Source organism: Pyxicephalus adspersus, chromosome 12, assembly GCF_032062135.1.
Source record: "Pyxicephalus adspersus chromosome 12, UCB_Pads_2.0, whole genome shotgun sequence".
Lineage (NCBI taxonomy): Eukaryota > Metazoa > Chordata > Amphibia > Anura > Pyxicephalidae > Pyxicephalus > Pyxicephalus adspersus.
This window is the reverse complement of record NC_092869.1, coordinates 35,864,658-35,879,987: the sequence shown is the minus strand read 5'-3', so window position 1 is coordinate 35,879,987 and position 15,330 is coordinate 35,864,658. Positions and strand designations below refer to the sequence as shown.

The 15,330-nt window shown below is 38.9% G+C and overlaps 2 protein-coding genes across 3 annotated transcripts in view; one reads left to right on the top strand and one right to left on the bottom strand.

Moving 5' to 3' along the window:
* Positions 1 to 1,052: 1,052 nt before the first annotated feature.
* On the bottom strand, positions 1,053 to 4,671 carry FKBP3 (FKBP prolyl isomerase 3). Its single transcript, XM_072428056.1, has 4 exons — positions 4,513 to 4,671; positions 2,655 to 2,756; positions 1,558 to 1,665; positions 1,053 to 1,366 (listed from the first exon to the last, which is right to left on the bottom strand). Exons 1-4 carry the CDS (start codon positions 4,618 to 4,620, stop codon positions 1,118 to 1,120), a joined length of 567 nt encoding a protein of 188 aa, XP_072284157.1. The 5' UTR covers positions 4,621 to 4,671; the 3' UTR covers positions 1,053 to 1,117.
* Positions 4,672 to 4,746: 75 nt separating this feature from the next.
* Positions 4,747 to 15,330, top strand: part of FANCM (FA complementation group M) — an 87,462-nt gene continuing 76,878 nt past the window's right edge. For both annotated transcript variants that reach the window (XM_072428053.1, XM_072428052.1), the window contains exons 1-4: positions 4,747 to 5,601; positions 8,309 to 8,481; positions 10,266 to 10,343; positions 11,338 to 11,496. In XM_072428053.1, the coding sequence (XP_072284154.1) occupies positions 4,968 to 5,601; positions 8,309 to 8,481; positions 10,266 to 10,343; positions 11,338 to 11,496 (1,044 nt within the window). In that variant the 5' untranslated portion in view covers positions 4,747 to 4,967. The remainder of the gene's footprint in view (positions 5,602 to 8,308; positions 8,482 to 10,265; positions 10,344 to 11,337; positions 11,497 to 15,330) is intronic.

Sequence of the window (15,330 nt, the reverse complement as noted above, 5' to 3'; positions counted from 1 at the left end):
TATCAATACCCTGCATCACAACACAGGAACTGGGTGGATTTTGAGGCATCTCCATATGCCAGGGTCAGGTCCAAATTTGCATCAATGGTTCCTGGTCAGCAATCCACAATCTGATTGTCCCTGAGGTTTGCTGTTGGAGGGCCAGAACTAAATATAAAAGCTAAATTAACTGGTCTGCAATTGCATATATGAAGTTATGTTCTGGAATAGGGCTCAAATAAGAAAACAACTCAAAAGATCAATTTATCCATTTTATTTACATTGTAGTTGGCAGCAGATATGTAAACAAAGCTTTCATTTTAGTCACATTCTGGTGTGGTTAGAGGTCACAGCTGTTTATTTTCAGTCAATATCAACCAGTTCCACTTCAAAAAACAGCTTGGCATTAGGTGGGATTCTAGGTAATATAGTTAAGGAAAGTTGACAATTTATATATTCCATTTAGAAAAGTGATCAGTAGTTTGGAAGCATGACGCAAGGCTGGGTAAGAAAACTGCACATAAATACTCATACCTAATAGTCATTCAACTCTCCAGTTCTGTATATATAATGCTTTACCTGCATTTTTTCCCAGTTGGTAGCTAGGTTAACCCCATCCCCAGGCATTCTGATTCTGTCTTTTTTATGCAAAAAGCAAGTACATTGTTTCAGGGAAGTTTAATTTACATTGTAGGCCTATAATTCTTAGGCATAACTCACCAAAATATGTCCAATATTTAATAAACTGTATGTTTAAGTAAAAAACAATGTCCAGTAAAACAAGGGTGCATAAAATACTGAAAACTGTACAGTAGCATGTATAATATATACATATATTTCACACCGACATCACTGCACTTGCTGGGTGAAGGTCCAAAGAAAAAGATAAGACACGATGGGACAAGGTGTGTTTTTTTTTTTTTTAAGCTACCCCAAGTGTAGCTCAGGGTTACCGCTTTTGGCACATTTTTTTTTTTATCACAAGCCAAACATGGGAATACTGCCGGGGGGGTTTGCTTTCTGTGCTGTAATGTACGTAAAGTTACATTATTTTAGGTAAAATCTGTTCAGTGGATTTGTGATCTGAACGTTTATAGCTCAGAAATACAAAATGAGTAGAACGGTGAAGTCCTGGTCTCTACTCCCATCCTAAATTGGGCTTAAAACACAACCGGTCACATACAGATGCATAAAAAGGAAATACATGCATGAGAGTAGAACTACATTTAAAACATATAGAGTGCTTCTTACTTGTTGGTACATTAGTGTCAAACACTGTTCCATCCTCCAAAGTTCCAGTGTACCAACAATGCACAGTGTCACCTTTCTTTGGAACGTTGGTCTTATCTCCTTTCTTCAGGATAGACTTTGTGTATTTGGGAGGACCCTAATAAACAAGAACAAACATTTGAACTTTAAAAACTATCCAAAAGCAATAAAATATACCTGAAAAAACATTTTAAAATTGTGAATATATAAAATATATTGTTTATATGTTGCAACTAAACTGCAGCATATGAAATACTATAAAGGTATAGCGGATACGATTTTTGTTTAGTTCAGATCCAACCAACTTACATCATCGACAACCTCCTCGGTTTTGGTTTCAGCCAGCTTTCCGTCAGAGACTTTAAGATCTTTCACTGCTTTCGCCACACTGTCAGCACTGTCTGTTCCTTTGAAACGCTGGAAGAAGATGGAATGTGTTTTAGGCAGAGACGGATATAGTTTAGAAAGGCTGCAATGTAATTTGTGCCACCTGTACATGAAAGGGGTGCATGCTTGCAGGTAATTCTCAATAGATCTTGACATGATCTTGGGGGAAGATGAATGAAATATTATGAAATCCTTTGTGCTCTTCACAGGAGTTGGAAAGGTTTGCACCACTAGACACAAAAGGAGATAACCACTGCACGCAAATTTTAGGCCCCAGTCCTTATTTTCACTGAATAAGTAGAGAAATGGCTATAATGATGGTGCAAAGTTGTAATCCATAAAGAATAAAAAACTACCATTTTAAAACTGGACAAGATTTTGGGGTTTTCTTTGGGAATTTTTTCCCTAGAGGGTCTTTGTGCCCATTTGGCATATACAAGCTTAGGTACTGATGTTGGGTGCCAATGCACAGGTTTTCCAACTCACTCCAAAGGTGTTCACTAAGAATAAGGTCATGGCTCAGCAAAAGCTAAGTAAGTTCTTCCACACCAAACAGTGTCTTAGCGATCTATGCAGAAGGGTATTCACATACTGTTGGTAATAAATTGTTGGCATAATGGTCAGTTGTCCACCAACAGTTGGCTATAAAGTATAGGAGTAATGGTTAGGTTTCCACGAATATTTGGCAATATACTGTAGGAGTAATAAACAGGTGTAAAACAACATTGGGCTTAAAGTTTAAGTAAAATAGTTACGTGTCCACTTGGAATTGCCCATATATTGCAAATGTAACGGTCAGGTGTCCAACAATATACTGTATATGCCCCAAGTTTGCAGTGAGAAATCATGCTCCTGTTATATCACACCCTGGGTAAAGAATCCCTGTTCAGGCCAGAAGTGGTTTCCCTTTAATTTATGATAGCAACGATACATGTAACCAAATGTCAAGATCCCACGTGAATATTTTCAGATGATCATTATAATTACAGTCATAAATCCAGTTTTATCATCAAACCAACCTTTGTTTCAAACAGTTTGTTGTAGGCTGCAATGAGATTATCCTTTTTGGCTGTTTTTGCCACATTTTTGATATTTCCGAGCAATTTGTGTTCTGCCAGGAACTAGAAATGAAACAAACAAACCATTAGCCTGTGGCAAGAGACATCTCCTGAAACACAAAATTAATTGTTCAAAACATTCTTTTTAGGTTTTCCAAGCTTTCCCTGTACAGATGCTGCAAACATGTTTTGTTCTATGGTAGGGGAGCATAAGTGGATGGTAGTGGAGCATAATATGGACTAAAAGTCCTTGTTGGTGGTCACTTGTTTGGAAAAGTCATGGGGCACCTGTACAAATTTTAAATGTCTCACCTGCTGTGATCATATATCGATATATGGAAAGTGTCTTTTAAAACCCAATATTAGCTAAAATGTTTTTTTGCAAACCACATAAATAGATGTTGGTGCTAATCCTATCTCACATAAGTATATAATAAAGCCACTCCCCTACATAACATACAGATAATAAAAAGAAAGACGGAGAAAGCTAGGGTTTCGTGTGGCAAATCAAGATTATATTGTAGGTAAATAATCACAAGAAATAACTTTCAAATGTAATATAACATAACAATCAAAGTCATGGGATATTTTACTGATTGACTAGACAAAGTAGAACTCTGATCAAGTAATGGTGCAAAATGTCTCGTACCCAACACATTTCGCTGGTGGGCTTCCTCAGGGGACGTACCGAGAACATTAAACAGTGTTGACAGGCATTTCTTTGAAGTGTTTCTTTGATTGGATAAAATCCAGATGGATTTGATTATTAGCTGGAATATAGATTATCAGTCTTTTAGGAGTGATGTGTCATGCAGCTAGAGTTTTTTGCAAACCACAATTTCTGCATTTTTTACAGTGGTTATTGGCTTTCTGCATTGATTTCTTGTGGTCTGTATATTTCTCTTGTGGAGATCCCAATGCTGCCCATCTAGCCACACTTCTAAACATTCCTACTGACCCATGACTGTAATGAACTTCTCATTTAGCAAGTAGAAATGCGTCCAAGGTGGATGGTGGTGGGAAAGCTTCATTAGGCTGACATTTGGTAGCAGAGGGCAGCATGAGCAGGTAGGTCCCTTTATCTTGTACATGCTAGTAGAACTCACTCACTTTTATATTAAAGCATACTTATCACCACATTTTTAACAATAAAGGGTGGCTATCCCTTTTATATAACATAAAAATTTGTTTTTTTAATTTTTAGTGAGGACCTCTACTCTTACGTCTTTACCACCTTGGCGGTAAAGACTGAAAAGGAAATCTGCAGCCTCCTGGGAAACATAAATCACATACCCCAGGAGGCTATAGGCTGCTCCTTTTCCTCATACCCAAGATCCGACATGCGTCATAAAGGACTTTCCTGGAACCTAATGTGAGCAGAAGCCAGAAGATGGTAGCTGGCTGTCCGAGACCTACTGGGATCGGTTTGCAGAAGGATCGAGGGCATTCCAACAATACAGAATTTGATGAAAGTAAGGTAAGTGTGATTTTATTGTTTTGGGTTAGCTTTGGTTTTTCTTTCACTTTACCTTATCTGTATTCTATTCAATACTAAAAACCCCTATTTAATGTACAGCGCTGCATAATATGTTGGCGCTATATAAATCCTGTTTAATAATAATAGTTTCAGCTGGAGTTACACAATACACTGTGTAATTGGCTATGTATTGGAATATATATATATTTATGTTGTGATAAGGGGCCATCATTGATGTCATCTGGCAGGAAACCTCTGGTGCAGCCATCAATCCTAGGGACATGTGCTGGCTGCCCATCACCTCCAGCACGCTCCCTGCCTCCCTCGTTGGGCAGTAAATACCGATTCTGAGGCGTGTTGCTGCAAGAAGGCGATCACATCCTTCTTCGGTAGATCTTCGCTGCGAAGTTGCTCATCGCTCCACTCTCGGGTCGGCTCCCCAGCAGCCATGACACGTGCTTTTTTTTTTCAATACCTCCAATTGAAACTTTATCAATAGACATAAGAACGGAAGTAGACGTCACGTGACCATCCACCCAGAACCGCCATGTTGGATGAGGCAGACATAGAACCTCAGTGTTGGGGAGTGAGGTTTGCCGATTGTGGTAATGCGGTCGGTGGCGGCTGAAGGGTTACATTGGCCGCCTGGTAGTTAGGTGTCTTCGTATGGTCTGCGAAAAATGGCAGAAGTCCTTGAGGGTTGGGTTTTTACGTCACTTCCTGTGCTGTGACGTGTGGCAGGGGCGCCTGATTTTAATAGTGTTTTGGTGGCAGTCAGCTGCATATGGAGGCGGGGGATGAACGGGAAGCAGAGGACCCTGTTTCAGGCCTGGGGGTCTGGTGTGGCCCCTGAGCCCAGGAAAGCTGTGGAACCCTTGGCTAAAAAAGCAAAAGCCAAGAAAGGGAAGAATGTGACAAACCAGAGGGGCCCTTATAGTGCTGCATCCCCAGCATGGCAGCCAGCACCCCAGCGGGATGAAGCTGAGGATGATGATGATGACGACGACGACGTGCTGCTAGTAGCCGTGTATGAAGCTGAGAAAACATTTAATGCCACTATCACCCACCATGCTGAGCGAGACACCCGCCCCGATCCCACCGCCATCCCTACTCCCTGTGCCACAGACATCCAGAACCTGCCTGGGTTTGACTTGTCAGCTGGAAACGTATGGATCTACCCCACTAACTACGCCATTCGGGAATACCAGTTCACTATGGCGCACACTGCTTTACTGCACAACACCCTGGTGTGCCTGCCCACTGGTCTAGGCAAAACCTTCATCGCTGCTGTGGTCATGTACAACTTTTACCGCTGGTACCCATCAGGCAAGATTGTCTTTATGGCTCCTACCAAGCCACTGGTGGCACAGCAGATAGAAGCCTGCTTCCGAGTCATGGGCATCCCTCAGGAACACATGGTGGAGATGACAGGTATCTTCACAATGGCCGTCTTCCAGAATTGTTTGTACATTTGGTAAAGTTGTGTTGGGGTTGATGTCATAAAGGTGATTTCACTATGATGATGGGTCAACCACCCAACTGCTGGCCCATAAAAGTATTGCTGGAGTAAAGCATCTACTGGCCAGGATATATCTGATCAGATGAGAAGCAACTCAGTATTAACCTCCCTGGCGGTATGAATAATGAGGATTTATAAATGTAAAAGCTGTGCATTTAAAAACCCTTAGTATTTTAAATTTCCGACCCTCCAGCTGAAGACTTGCGAGCAGATGTCCAGCCAGCATCTGCTTTCAGTGGCCTCGCGTCCCCAGTGTTCACACGCCGGGGACACAGATACTGTTAGTCTGGCGATGCCTGGCCAGCATCGCTAGGGGAAGCTGATGCCAGGCATTGCTGGAGGATACCGCGGACGCCGCTGGAATGTGGGAACTTGCTAAGCTTCCTGGCAATTCCAACTACTGGTACAAGCTCCCTTGCTGTCTCATCACTTGTATGTGTACAGATCAGTTTTCATTCTATATATCAGTACGATGGCTCAGTGGTTAGCACTCTAGCCTTTTCAGCGCTGGGTACCAGGTTCAAATCTCGGTCAGGACATTACTTGCATGGAGTTTGCAGGTTCTCCCTGTGTTTGCGTGGGTTTCTTCTGGTTTCCCCCCCATATACCAAAAACATGCAGTTAAGGTAATTGGCTCCCCCCAAAAAAAATGACCTTAGACTGTAATAAATACATATGATACATATGGTAGGGACATTAGACGGTGAGCGTTTGAAGGACAGTTAGTGGCATGACTATGAACTTTGTAAAGGCCTAAAACGTCAGCGCTATATATATACTGTGTAATAATATTATTAATAGCTGTGTTTTTCAACCAGACTTCCTCCAAAGGTTGCTAGGGGTTCCTTGAGCAATGAGCAGTTTGTGACTCGGTTTCGGTGACACCAATGATCTTTTTAGTGATCTATAAAGGCAATATTCTTCCCCCTGAGGACCACACTAATGTACTGTGAGCTGTGAATATAGAAATTATAGAAGGGGTTGCCTGAAGACCTGAAAGCTATTTTAAGGGTACCCCCATGGTAAAAAGGTTGAGAAACAATAACATATGTGTCTCAGCTTTGTTTACCCTGGATCCTTAGTCATCCAATTGCTCTCCTTCATGGGGACTGATTTATTAAAGTTCTCCAAGGCTGGAGAGGATACACTTTTATCAGTGAAGCTGGGTGATCCAGCAAACCTGCAATGGATCTGGTCCAAGAGTGGAATAAATCACTTCAAGGATTGCTGGATTACCCGGCTTCACTGATGAGTGTATCCTCTCAAGCCTTGGAGAGGTTTATTAAGTCTGGCCCATTGTATTGATTATAAAGGGCACCATTTGTAAAAATGTAATTATGGATATCTTGATGTCATTTAGAGTCAATACTGGGCTCAGGCCCCATAGGAAACCATTAGAGGTTGCTGCGTTAAAGTCAGAAAAGGAAAAAAAGAACCCAATAGGTTCTTTTAGTTTATTGTAAAGGAAGACTATAGTGTTTTGGTGCAAATTTCTTTAAACTTTATTAAAATTAAAGATTTTAAACTCGCGTTTTCATTTATATTAAATTAATGATAGTTGTCAATGTCTTGCCCTGACTCCACTCTGACAATATTAATCAATAAATATTAGTTTCTTTCAAATAGGAAATCTATTACAATTTAATCAAACTATTGTGTTCCTTTTTTGTGTTCAACAGTTACAAAATGTTACTATGGGCAGCCTTATGTTTATTTTATTTTAATGTTTTAGACCGGTGGTCGACAACCTTTTGGAAGTCATGGACAATAATTTCATGAACTCTGGATCGCGCATGCGCTGGGAGCCGCGTGTCACTTAAAGGGGAAAAAACTTCCCCCAGAGTGACGTCATTGCCAGAACCTGCCCACTCTGTCCAGAGACACAACCTGCCCACCGCCCTGAACCTGTGGTCCATACAAGAAACATGGTTCCGCGGCTCTAGCTGGTGTGCCCCCCCCCCAGCATGGTCCTTCTCCTGACCCTGCTGGGGGGTGCACCGGCCAGAACTGCAGACCACCGGTTGGCGACTGCTGTTTTAGGCTGTGTTCAGACTGGCATTGAGGTTGCAAAGAGTTTACTGCTTCCTCATGGCAGGGAATTGCTGTCTTGGGGGAAGCACTGCATGCCAGCCCCATAGAGAATGAATGGGGGTGGCAGTGAGTACCGTTCACTGCTGCCCACTTTCAAATCTGCAGACTGTCTTCAAGAACCAACACTGGTGCAAGCAACCAAGCTGTGTGAAATCTTTTGATTGTGAGGCATGTCTGAACCTAGCCGAATGCTTTGCATATAAATATTTACCTTTTTCTAGGCTTGCAATGTTGCATAGTTCTCACTGTATGACTAATATTACTTGTTGCTGATGATTTTTTTTTCTTTGAATGGAAAGGAGATGAGCAAGTGAATTTGTACTTATTAAATGGTATTGTAGGAAAAAAATAGGAGAATCTCAACTTCACATGTACATCTCTTTTCCTTCGCAGGCTCTGCAGTAGTATTATAATGCTATGATATACCATGATACTGATCTGTAGCCCTGCTTTCTAGATTTGTTTTCATTGAAATTGTTACGATTCTTCTATCAACTTACTCTCATAATTGTCTTTTAATGTTTTCAGGTAACACTCAAGCTCACAACCGTAAAGATATGTGGCACAACCACAGAGTGTTTTTCTTAACCCCACAGATCATGGTGAATGACCTTACACGAGGTGCTTGTCCTGCTTCTGAAGTCAAGTGTCTTGTCATAGATGAAGCCCACAAGGCTCTGGGCAATCATGCCTATTGTCAGGTAAGTCAGATGACTGCTTTTGGCTGAAGTTTATATTTGAATACCAACCATGTCCATTCATGTAAGAATGGGCCTGATTTATTAAAACTCTCCAAGTCTAAAGAAGGTACACTAAGATTGAGAAACCTGCGTGATCCAGCAAACCTGGAACATATTCCTTAATAATAATTTGGCATTGGCAAAAATGTTCTCTTCCAAATTTGCTGGATCCCTCAGGTTCTTTTGTGAGTTTATTTTCTCCAGTCTTGGAAAGCTTTATTAAATCAGGCCCATTGTGTCTGAAATATCTGCCTGCTTTTGCCCAGTTGGTTTAGATAGGTGAGGAACACAACTAATTAATGACACATACCTGTTCTTGAGGGTCAAGGCAGCACTATTGTAATACCTTTGGAGTGGAGAGTCACACATCCGTGACTGGTTCTAAACTTAAGACAAATGACCAGTACAATGAAATGAATTAACAAGGTACCAGTTTTACCTCTCAGGGATTTGCACTTCTGAGATTTTCACAGTTCTGTTCTCTTCATGTTTGTCTGTGTTTCCCCTGATCACATCACAAAAATATACTGTAGGTTAAATGGCTCTCCCCCCCCAAAAAAAATGTTTTGGGGACATTAGATTGTGAGCTCCACTCAAAGGACATTGTGACATGATTATGGACTCTATAGAGCACTGTGTAATTTATTGGTGCTATATAACTTAATAAGAAGCATATTTTAAATGCATCATTTATCTTCATAAAGTGTAAGCACAATTATCTTCATACTCATCTCTGCAGCACCCCAGTGTTAGCAGCAGTCGCCAACTGGTGGTCCACAGAAAAATTTGGACATTATTTAATTAATAATAAAACAAAAATCTTATACTAAATTCTTATATTCTGAATGAAAATTTTCACCTTTATATTGCACTAAATTCACAAACTGTACTAGGGGCGAAAAAACAAGGGAGGCACAGCGTGACGTCAGTGTAGTGTTAAGTTGTAAGAGACAACGGTTACCGAGCCATATGGTTCAGTATTGTTTCCACCATTAAAACAGTCACCCTGCTCTGTGAATACCAATTCTCATCCGATTGTTTTATTTTATTTGTTTATTTCCCAGATGGTCTTTTAGCATCTGGTATATTTAATGGCATCAAATAGTTTGACTTTATCATTTCTTGTTTGGTCTTGGAGTCGAATGAAATAAACCAATAATGAGTGAGAAAAAGCAAATGATTATTTTGCATTTCTTTAGCAATACCAAAGATAATGTAACTAATGATAATAGTAACAATAGTAATACTTTACTTAACTGTGAGCTGATCAATGAATCGGAGCCTCCACAGTCCTCGTCAGGCACCATTAGGAAGATTATTATTTTACAAATGTATTTATCGGTTTTAAAAAAAAATCATAATATTGGTCCGTAGGATTTACAATTATGAAATTAGTGGTCTTTTAGGTTCGAAAGGTTGGCAACTGCTGTGCTAGATAGCACCAGACACTCACGCAGCGTTTGTTAGAAAGTTTAAAACTTGGATGCTGTCAACACAAGACTGTTATTTTGACTGTATAGCTAATTTGCATTTGGAGGTGAAGGGTGAATGAAAACAAAAAAAATTCTCTGTAAAACACAGCTTTGCCTTCTTGTGCAATCAAAGTTTCTGTCACTTTTCTTCTTTCTGTGTCCACTTCGGATATGCAGACATCTCCTTAGTAAAATAGATTTTAGCATTCAGTTCTTTAAAAGTAAATGTTTCTTGTTTTAAAATTGTTTACATTTTATCTTTTCTTTATTTAGGTTGTCCGAGAGCTGTGCAACTATACCAGGCAGTTTCGGATTTTGGCTCTTAGTGCCACTCCAGGCAGTGATACAAAGGTATGCCATCCAACTGGCTTTCTTTTCATGTAAATTGAATATACAGCTGATCAATGGTTTTCTTGACCTTATTAACATTGGGGAACCCTTGAAATAAATCTCCGGTCCTCAGAAAACCCCTTTTATATCTACTGTATCCACAGCTCACAGTATATTAGTGTGAGGATCAGTGGGGAGAATTCCTCTTACATTGCTGACCTGTGGGAAGAATGTCATCTTACAAATATCTAAAAATATCATTGGTGCCCAATAAACTGACCTGGAAAGTACACATTGCTCATTCCTCAATGAACCCTTAGTAACCTCTGAAGGAAGCCCAGGGTTCCACAGAACCCGGGTTGAGAAACGCTGATCTAGATACAAGAGGCATTCTTACATAAATTTCAGCATCCAGATCGGTGCAGTGACCTAGTGGGAAACTTTGCTTCTGTGTTGGAGCTTCCGTAGTAAAGACCAGTCACTGCTGCTATTTTACCTTCTATCTTCTCCCCTCTTTCAGCCTTTAGTGGACTCATCTCAAATTTCTTCTCTCTGTACAGGCTACAGACACATTGGCACTAGTCACTAGGACAGGAAGTAAGGGGAAATCCTCCCAACATGATTATAGGCTGAAAACAAAAACTAAAATTCGAGACCTTTCCTGGCGAGACAAACGTTTTACACGGCAGGACATAAAGGAATGTTCCCTGTAGAGTGGCTTCTATAAAATCATTGTCATTGGTTGTAATCCTCGTTTCCAGAGTTGGTCCTTATATAGCAAAAATAGTAACTTCGTAATTCCAGAAGGACTTATTGGCTGGAATATCTGGTTGATGTCCCGGTCATTGCATTATCCTGTTTAATCGGTAGCAATGAGTAGACATCATCCAATGCCAATTTATTACTAGCATTGGGAGTATTCTGTGCTGGCTTGCATTCATCATAAATATCCGCTAGAGAGGAGTCGAAATAAAAACTTTTCTTCAACCTTTTAATTAAAGTGTCTCTTGTTCAGTCTGTACAGCAAGTGGTAACCAACCTGCTTATTGGCCGTATAGAACTGAGGTCGGAGGATTCCCCTGATATTCAACCTTACTCCCATGAAAGGCAGCTGGAGAAATTTGTGGTACCACTTGGAGATGAGCTAGAAGTTGTGCAGAAATCCTATTTGCAGGTATGTTCTGAAAAATCACTGTAATGTTAGACAGATATGGTTGAAATTCTGTGTATTGTGTATAGAAAAATAATAAATAATATAAATGAGCTGTAAGTCTTCTTAGGGTATTGATGAAGTCAAAAAGCAAGGTGAGTCTTGAACGTATGGTAGCAGACAACATTCAATTAACAAATATCTAAGATCACAAAATCATAATACTTTTCCTTTTTGAGAGTTTAAACGTTTAGGAAGGACAGATGTATAGTGTTTGAAGACGCCTATATAAAAGTCCTATCAGCAAGTTGGCAAGCATGATGGAAAAAAATGAGTCAAATTACCTTGAACTACTTATGTTTCTGACGTTTAAAAACATAATTTATTATATTAGGTCTGGCCTTTGATTTTGCATGGGACAGAATGATGTTCCAGCACCATATATTATTACAACTTCACACACATGGGATCTTATGTAACAGATAAGGGAGCAAAAGGTTGGGATCTTTAGTCAAAAGGTGAACTTTCATTGGTTAACTTTCCATTATCATAGGTCAGTTTGGGGGCACAAATGTGTGTAACTTTTATTACAATGTAATTATTCCAGAATCCTAATAGTTTATGTCTAAATACAAGAGATAAGATAAGACAGAGCAAGGTAAGGTCACTTGCTTAAAGAATTGATTGCTTCACTTGACAACATAAATGTGAGATGAATATTATCCTGGCTATCATATATTATGCATTATATTAAGAATGGACTAAGTACATAAAAGATAAATGTGAATAAAGTATAATACATATAAAATACTTTATAAACTGTTATGTGTTTGTTTCATCTTGGCTTGTAAATACCAAGATGTAAATTGCCTGGTGTGGTATCTTACCAACAATAAAACTCCTATCACAGAAGATTCCTTTGAAGTTAATAAATGTGTTAAAACAGACAAATGCAGCCAGACCAAATTATTATTTTTTCCTTGAAAAAAAGCTCAACAGAAAAATAAAACAAAACCCTTTAAGAAACAAATTTTTAACAGAACTGGAGGGAAAACATTCTGTTTTCTTTTCCTGTCTAAATGTTACAATGCTGGAATGGTTACTGACCTAGAACTGCAGTAGGACTTTTAATTTCATTTTAAGCTTGGATAAATATCTGCTGGTTAAACTAGAAAAATTCACGCACCCATGGTGTATATTGTTACTTGGGCACTGTGGTTATTAACATCTAATGTGTTTAGATCTTTTTGAAGTTTCTAATTTTTACTTCAGACTGCTGTTACCATAATCTGAAAATTGACTATTATGATTTGTTGAAAAATTCTGTTAAGACTTTATATTATTTATACTTTATAATAATATATTATACTTTGCTATTCACTCGAAGTGTTGCACTGACATGTATTAGTTAAAGTTCCAAGAAGAAATATAAATCGGAGAAACTCCCTTATTATGCTCATTTAAACAGTTAAACACATTGCTTCTGATTTATCGAAGTTCTCCAAGACTGGAGAGGATACACTTTTATTAGTGAATTTGGGTGATCCAGCAAACCTGGAATGGATCTGGTCCAGGATTGAAAACATTTGTTAGCAAATGACTTTAAAGAAATCCATTCCAGGTTTGCTGGATCACCCAGCTTCATTGATGAAAGTGTATCCTTTTTCAGCCTTCAAGAGCTTTAATAAATCAGGCCCATTTACCCCAAGAGTCCTAAATGTAATCTTTCTTAATAAAAAGGACTGCTAAAGATTTGTAGTATTCCCTTCTGTAAGCACTGCAAATCATTAGAGCCAGAATTGGGTTAAAGTGCTGTCCTTTCTTCTTACAATTTGATTGGTGCGTTACAGGAGAAAACTTGACAGCAAGACTTGACTTGCGAGGTAAAAGTGTTTATTATTTTTTAACATAAATGTATTTAGGGCTTGCATGAATGGCATCAACTTAAAGTACTTCTGAGATCATTCAGAAATAATTGACCTCCCTCTGGCTGTATTTAATGTACTCCAGGCATTCTTGCATTCCTATTGACTTGTATGGGAATGCAAAACTTGCTTTAATTGAACAAAAGTCTGTTAAGAAGGGACCTTAGTTACTCTTTTTCTAACATTTGTCTTTCCTGTTACAGTTCCTTATCAGTTTGTTCTCTTAGGCTTTCATACTGCATCTAGTTTTAGAGATTTAGGTAACACATACAGCATTTTTAATGCATGCTTGTATGGTGTTTTTGTGCATTTTTAATATCGGCTCAGAGGGAAAAAAGAAATCTGCTTATGGAAAATGGAATTGAAGTGCCTAGCATATTTGTAAAATGCAATATAGTTTTTTTTGGAAGTGTGGGCCAGAAGTAGTGAAAAATGTTTTTAAAATATATATTTCATCTATAATCTAATGCACAGTAATGCCATGCCATTGTGGGGAGGATGGGGGGGCTCACCTTTGCAGAGAGACCACTGCTTTTTTGTGGAGCATAGTGGTACTTCTCTGTTGCCTCTCCTTAGGATTTGTTTGGTGAATACTATTAGTCAGCACTAAGCCCTACAATGAAGCTTTCTGCAAAGTGTAAAAATAAATCGTGCTGCTATTTCCTTCACTGTTATGTTTAGCTTTAATTTAGGTATTATTTTAAAACCAGTAGAAAGTAAATTTAATTCCTTACTGAGAAATGAGGGAATATAGTAACCTTTATTTAGTGTGGTAAGGGTTGGAACCACCGCTGGGATTATATCTCTCTCCCCTCTGGGAAGATTATTTATTGCCTGTGACTTTTTTTGTTTTGTTTTTTAACATTTCATGATTTTCTTGAATTATATTGTGCAACCTGGCTGCCTAAAAATTGTAACAGCTACGTGACCAAAGGAGGTCTTCAAGCTGTGTAGCCTCTGGGTTGAACTGTCTTCAGACACTCCCTGATTTACAGAGAACAAGACACTATGTTATGAGAAAGCAGTTTAATTAAAAAATATTAATATTAATAGTTCAAAGTGTAAAAAAAAAAAAAAAAAAGTACGTGCAAGACATGTATGTTTTTTTAACGACCCTATTTCATTGAGCATAGCAGGGAGTGCCTTTGTGCGGATTAAATAAGGTCATAGGAAATAAGTAGGGCCTGCACAACTGACATTTCATATTTGCAGCAAACTCCTTCACTGATAAAAATTTATTCTTGGATGGAAGTTTCCTTCTCCTGATCGCACAGCAAATGTAGTCAGCAACAAGCAAGCAGGATTTTGAGTGAGCCTTTTTTTTTATAAAACAATAGTGGTGAGGCACTAATATGAAAATGCCGAGTCTTGTGAATGATGTCACAGCTTAACTAAAGTAGAGTAACAGGAAAAAGTAAATGCACCCTTTGAGAATTGTGTTGACACTTTCAACATATTTGATGAAGCAAACATTTAGGCTATGTTTACACTGGCCATGACGTTGCCGTGCATTTACCACTTTTTCCTACCAGGGAGTAGCTGCGTCTGGGGAGACGAGAATGAATGAGGGTGGTAGTGAGTGGTACCAGTTCAGCTATCAATTATGCAGACACTTGAATAACCATCAGTTGGCAAGGTACCAGCCGCCAGAAGCCATGTGGGATCGGTCGAACCTGAAGCAAGTAATAACCTGCCCTAAATGCTCTTTATCCCAAACATCTTGTGCATCAATTTGGTGAAATTTTAGACTAGTTCTCCATGCAAAATGTTATAAATTTCAATTTTATTCAAATCCGGGCATTGAGAGTGCATAATCCCCCATTTCTTCTTTTTTTTTTGGAATTCTTTATTTTTGGAATCTACATTTTCATTATTTAAATGCGAATAAATACACCATGTCAATTTTTTTTGTTCTAATATATCACAATTATTT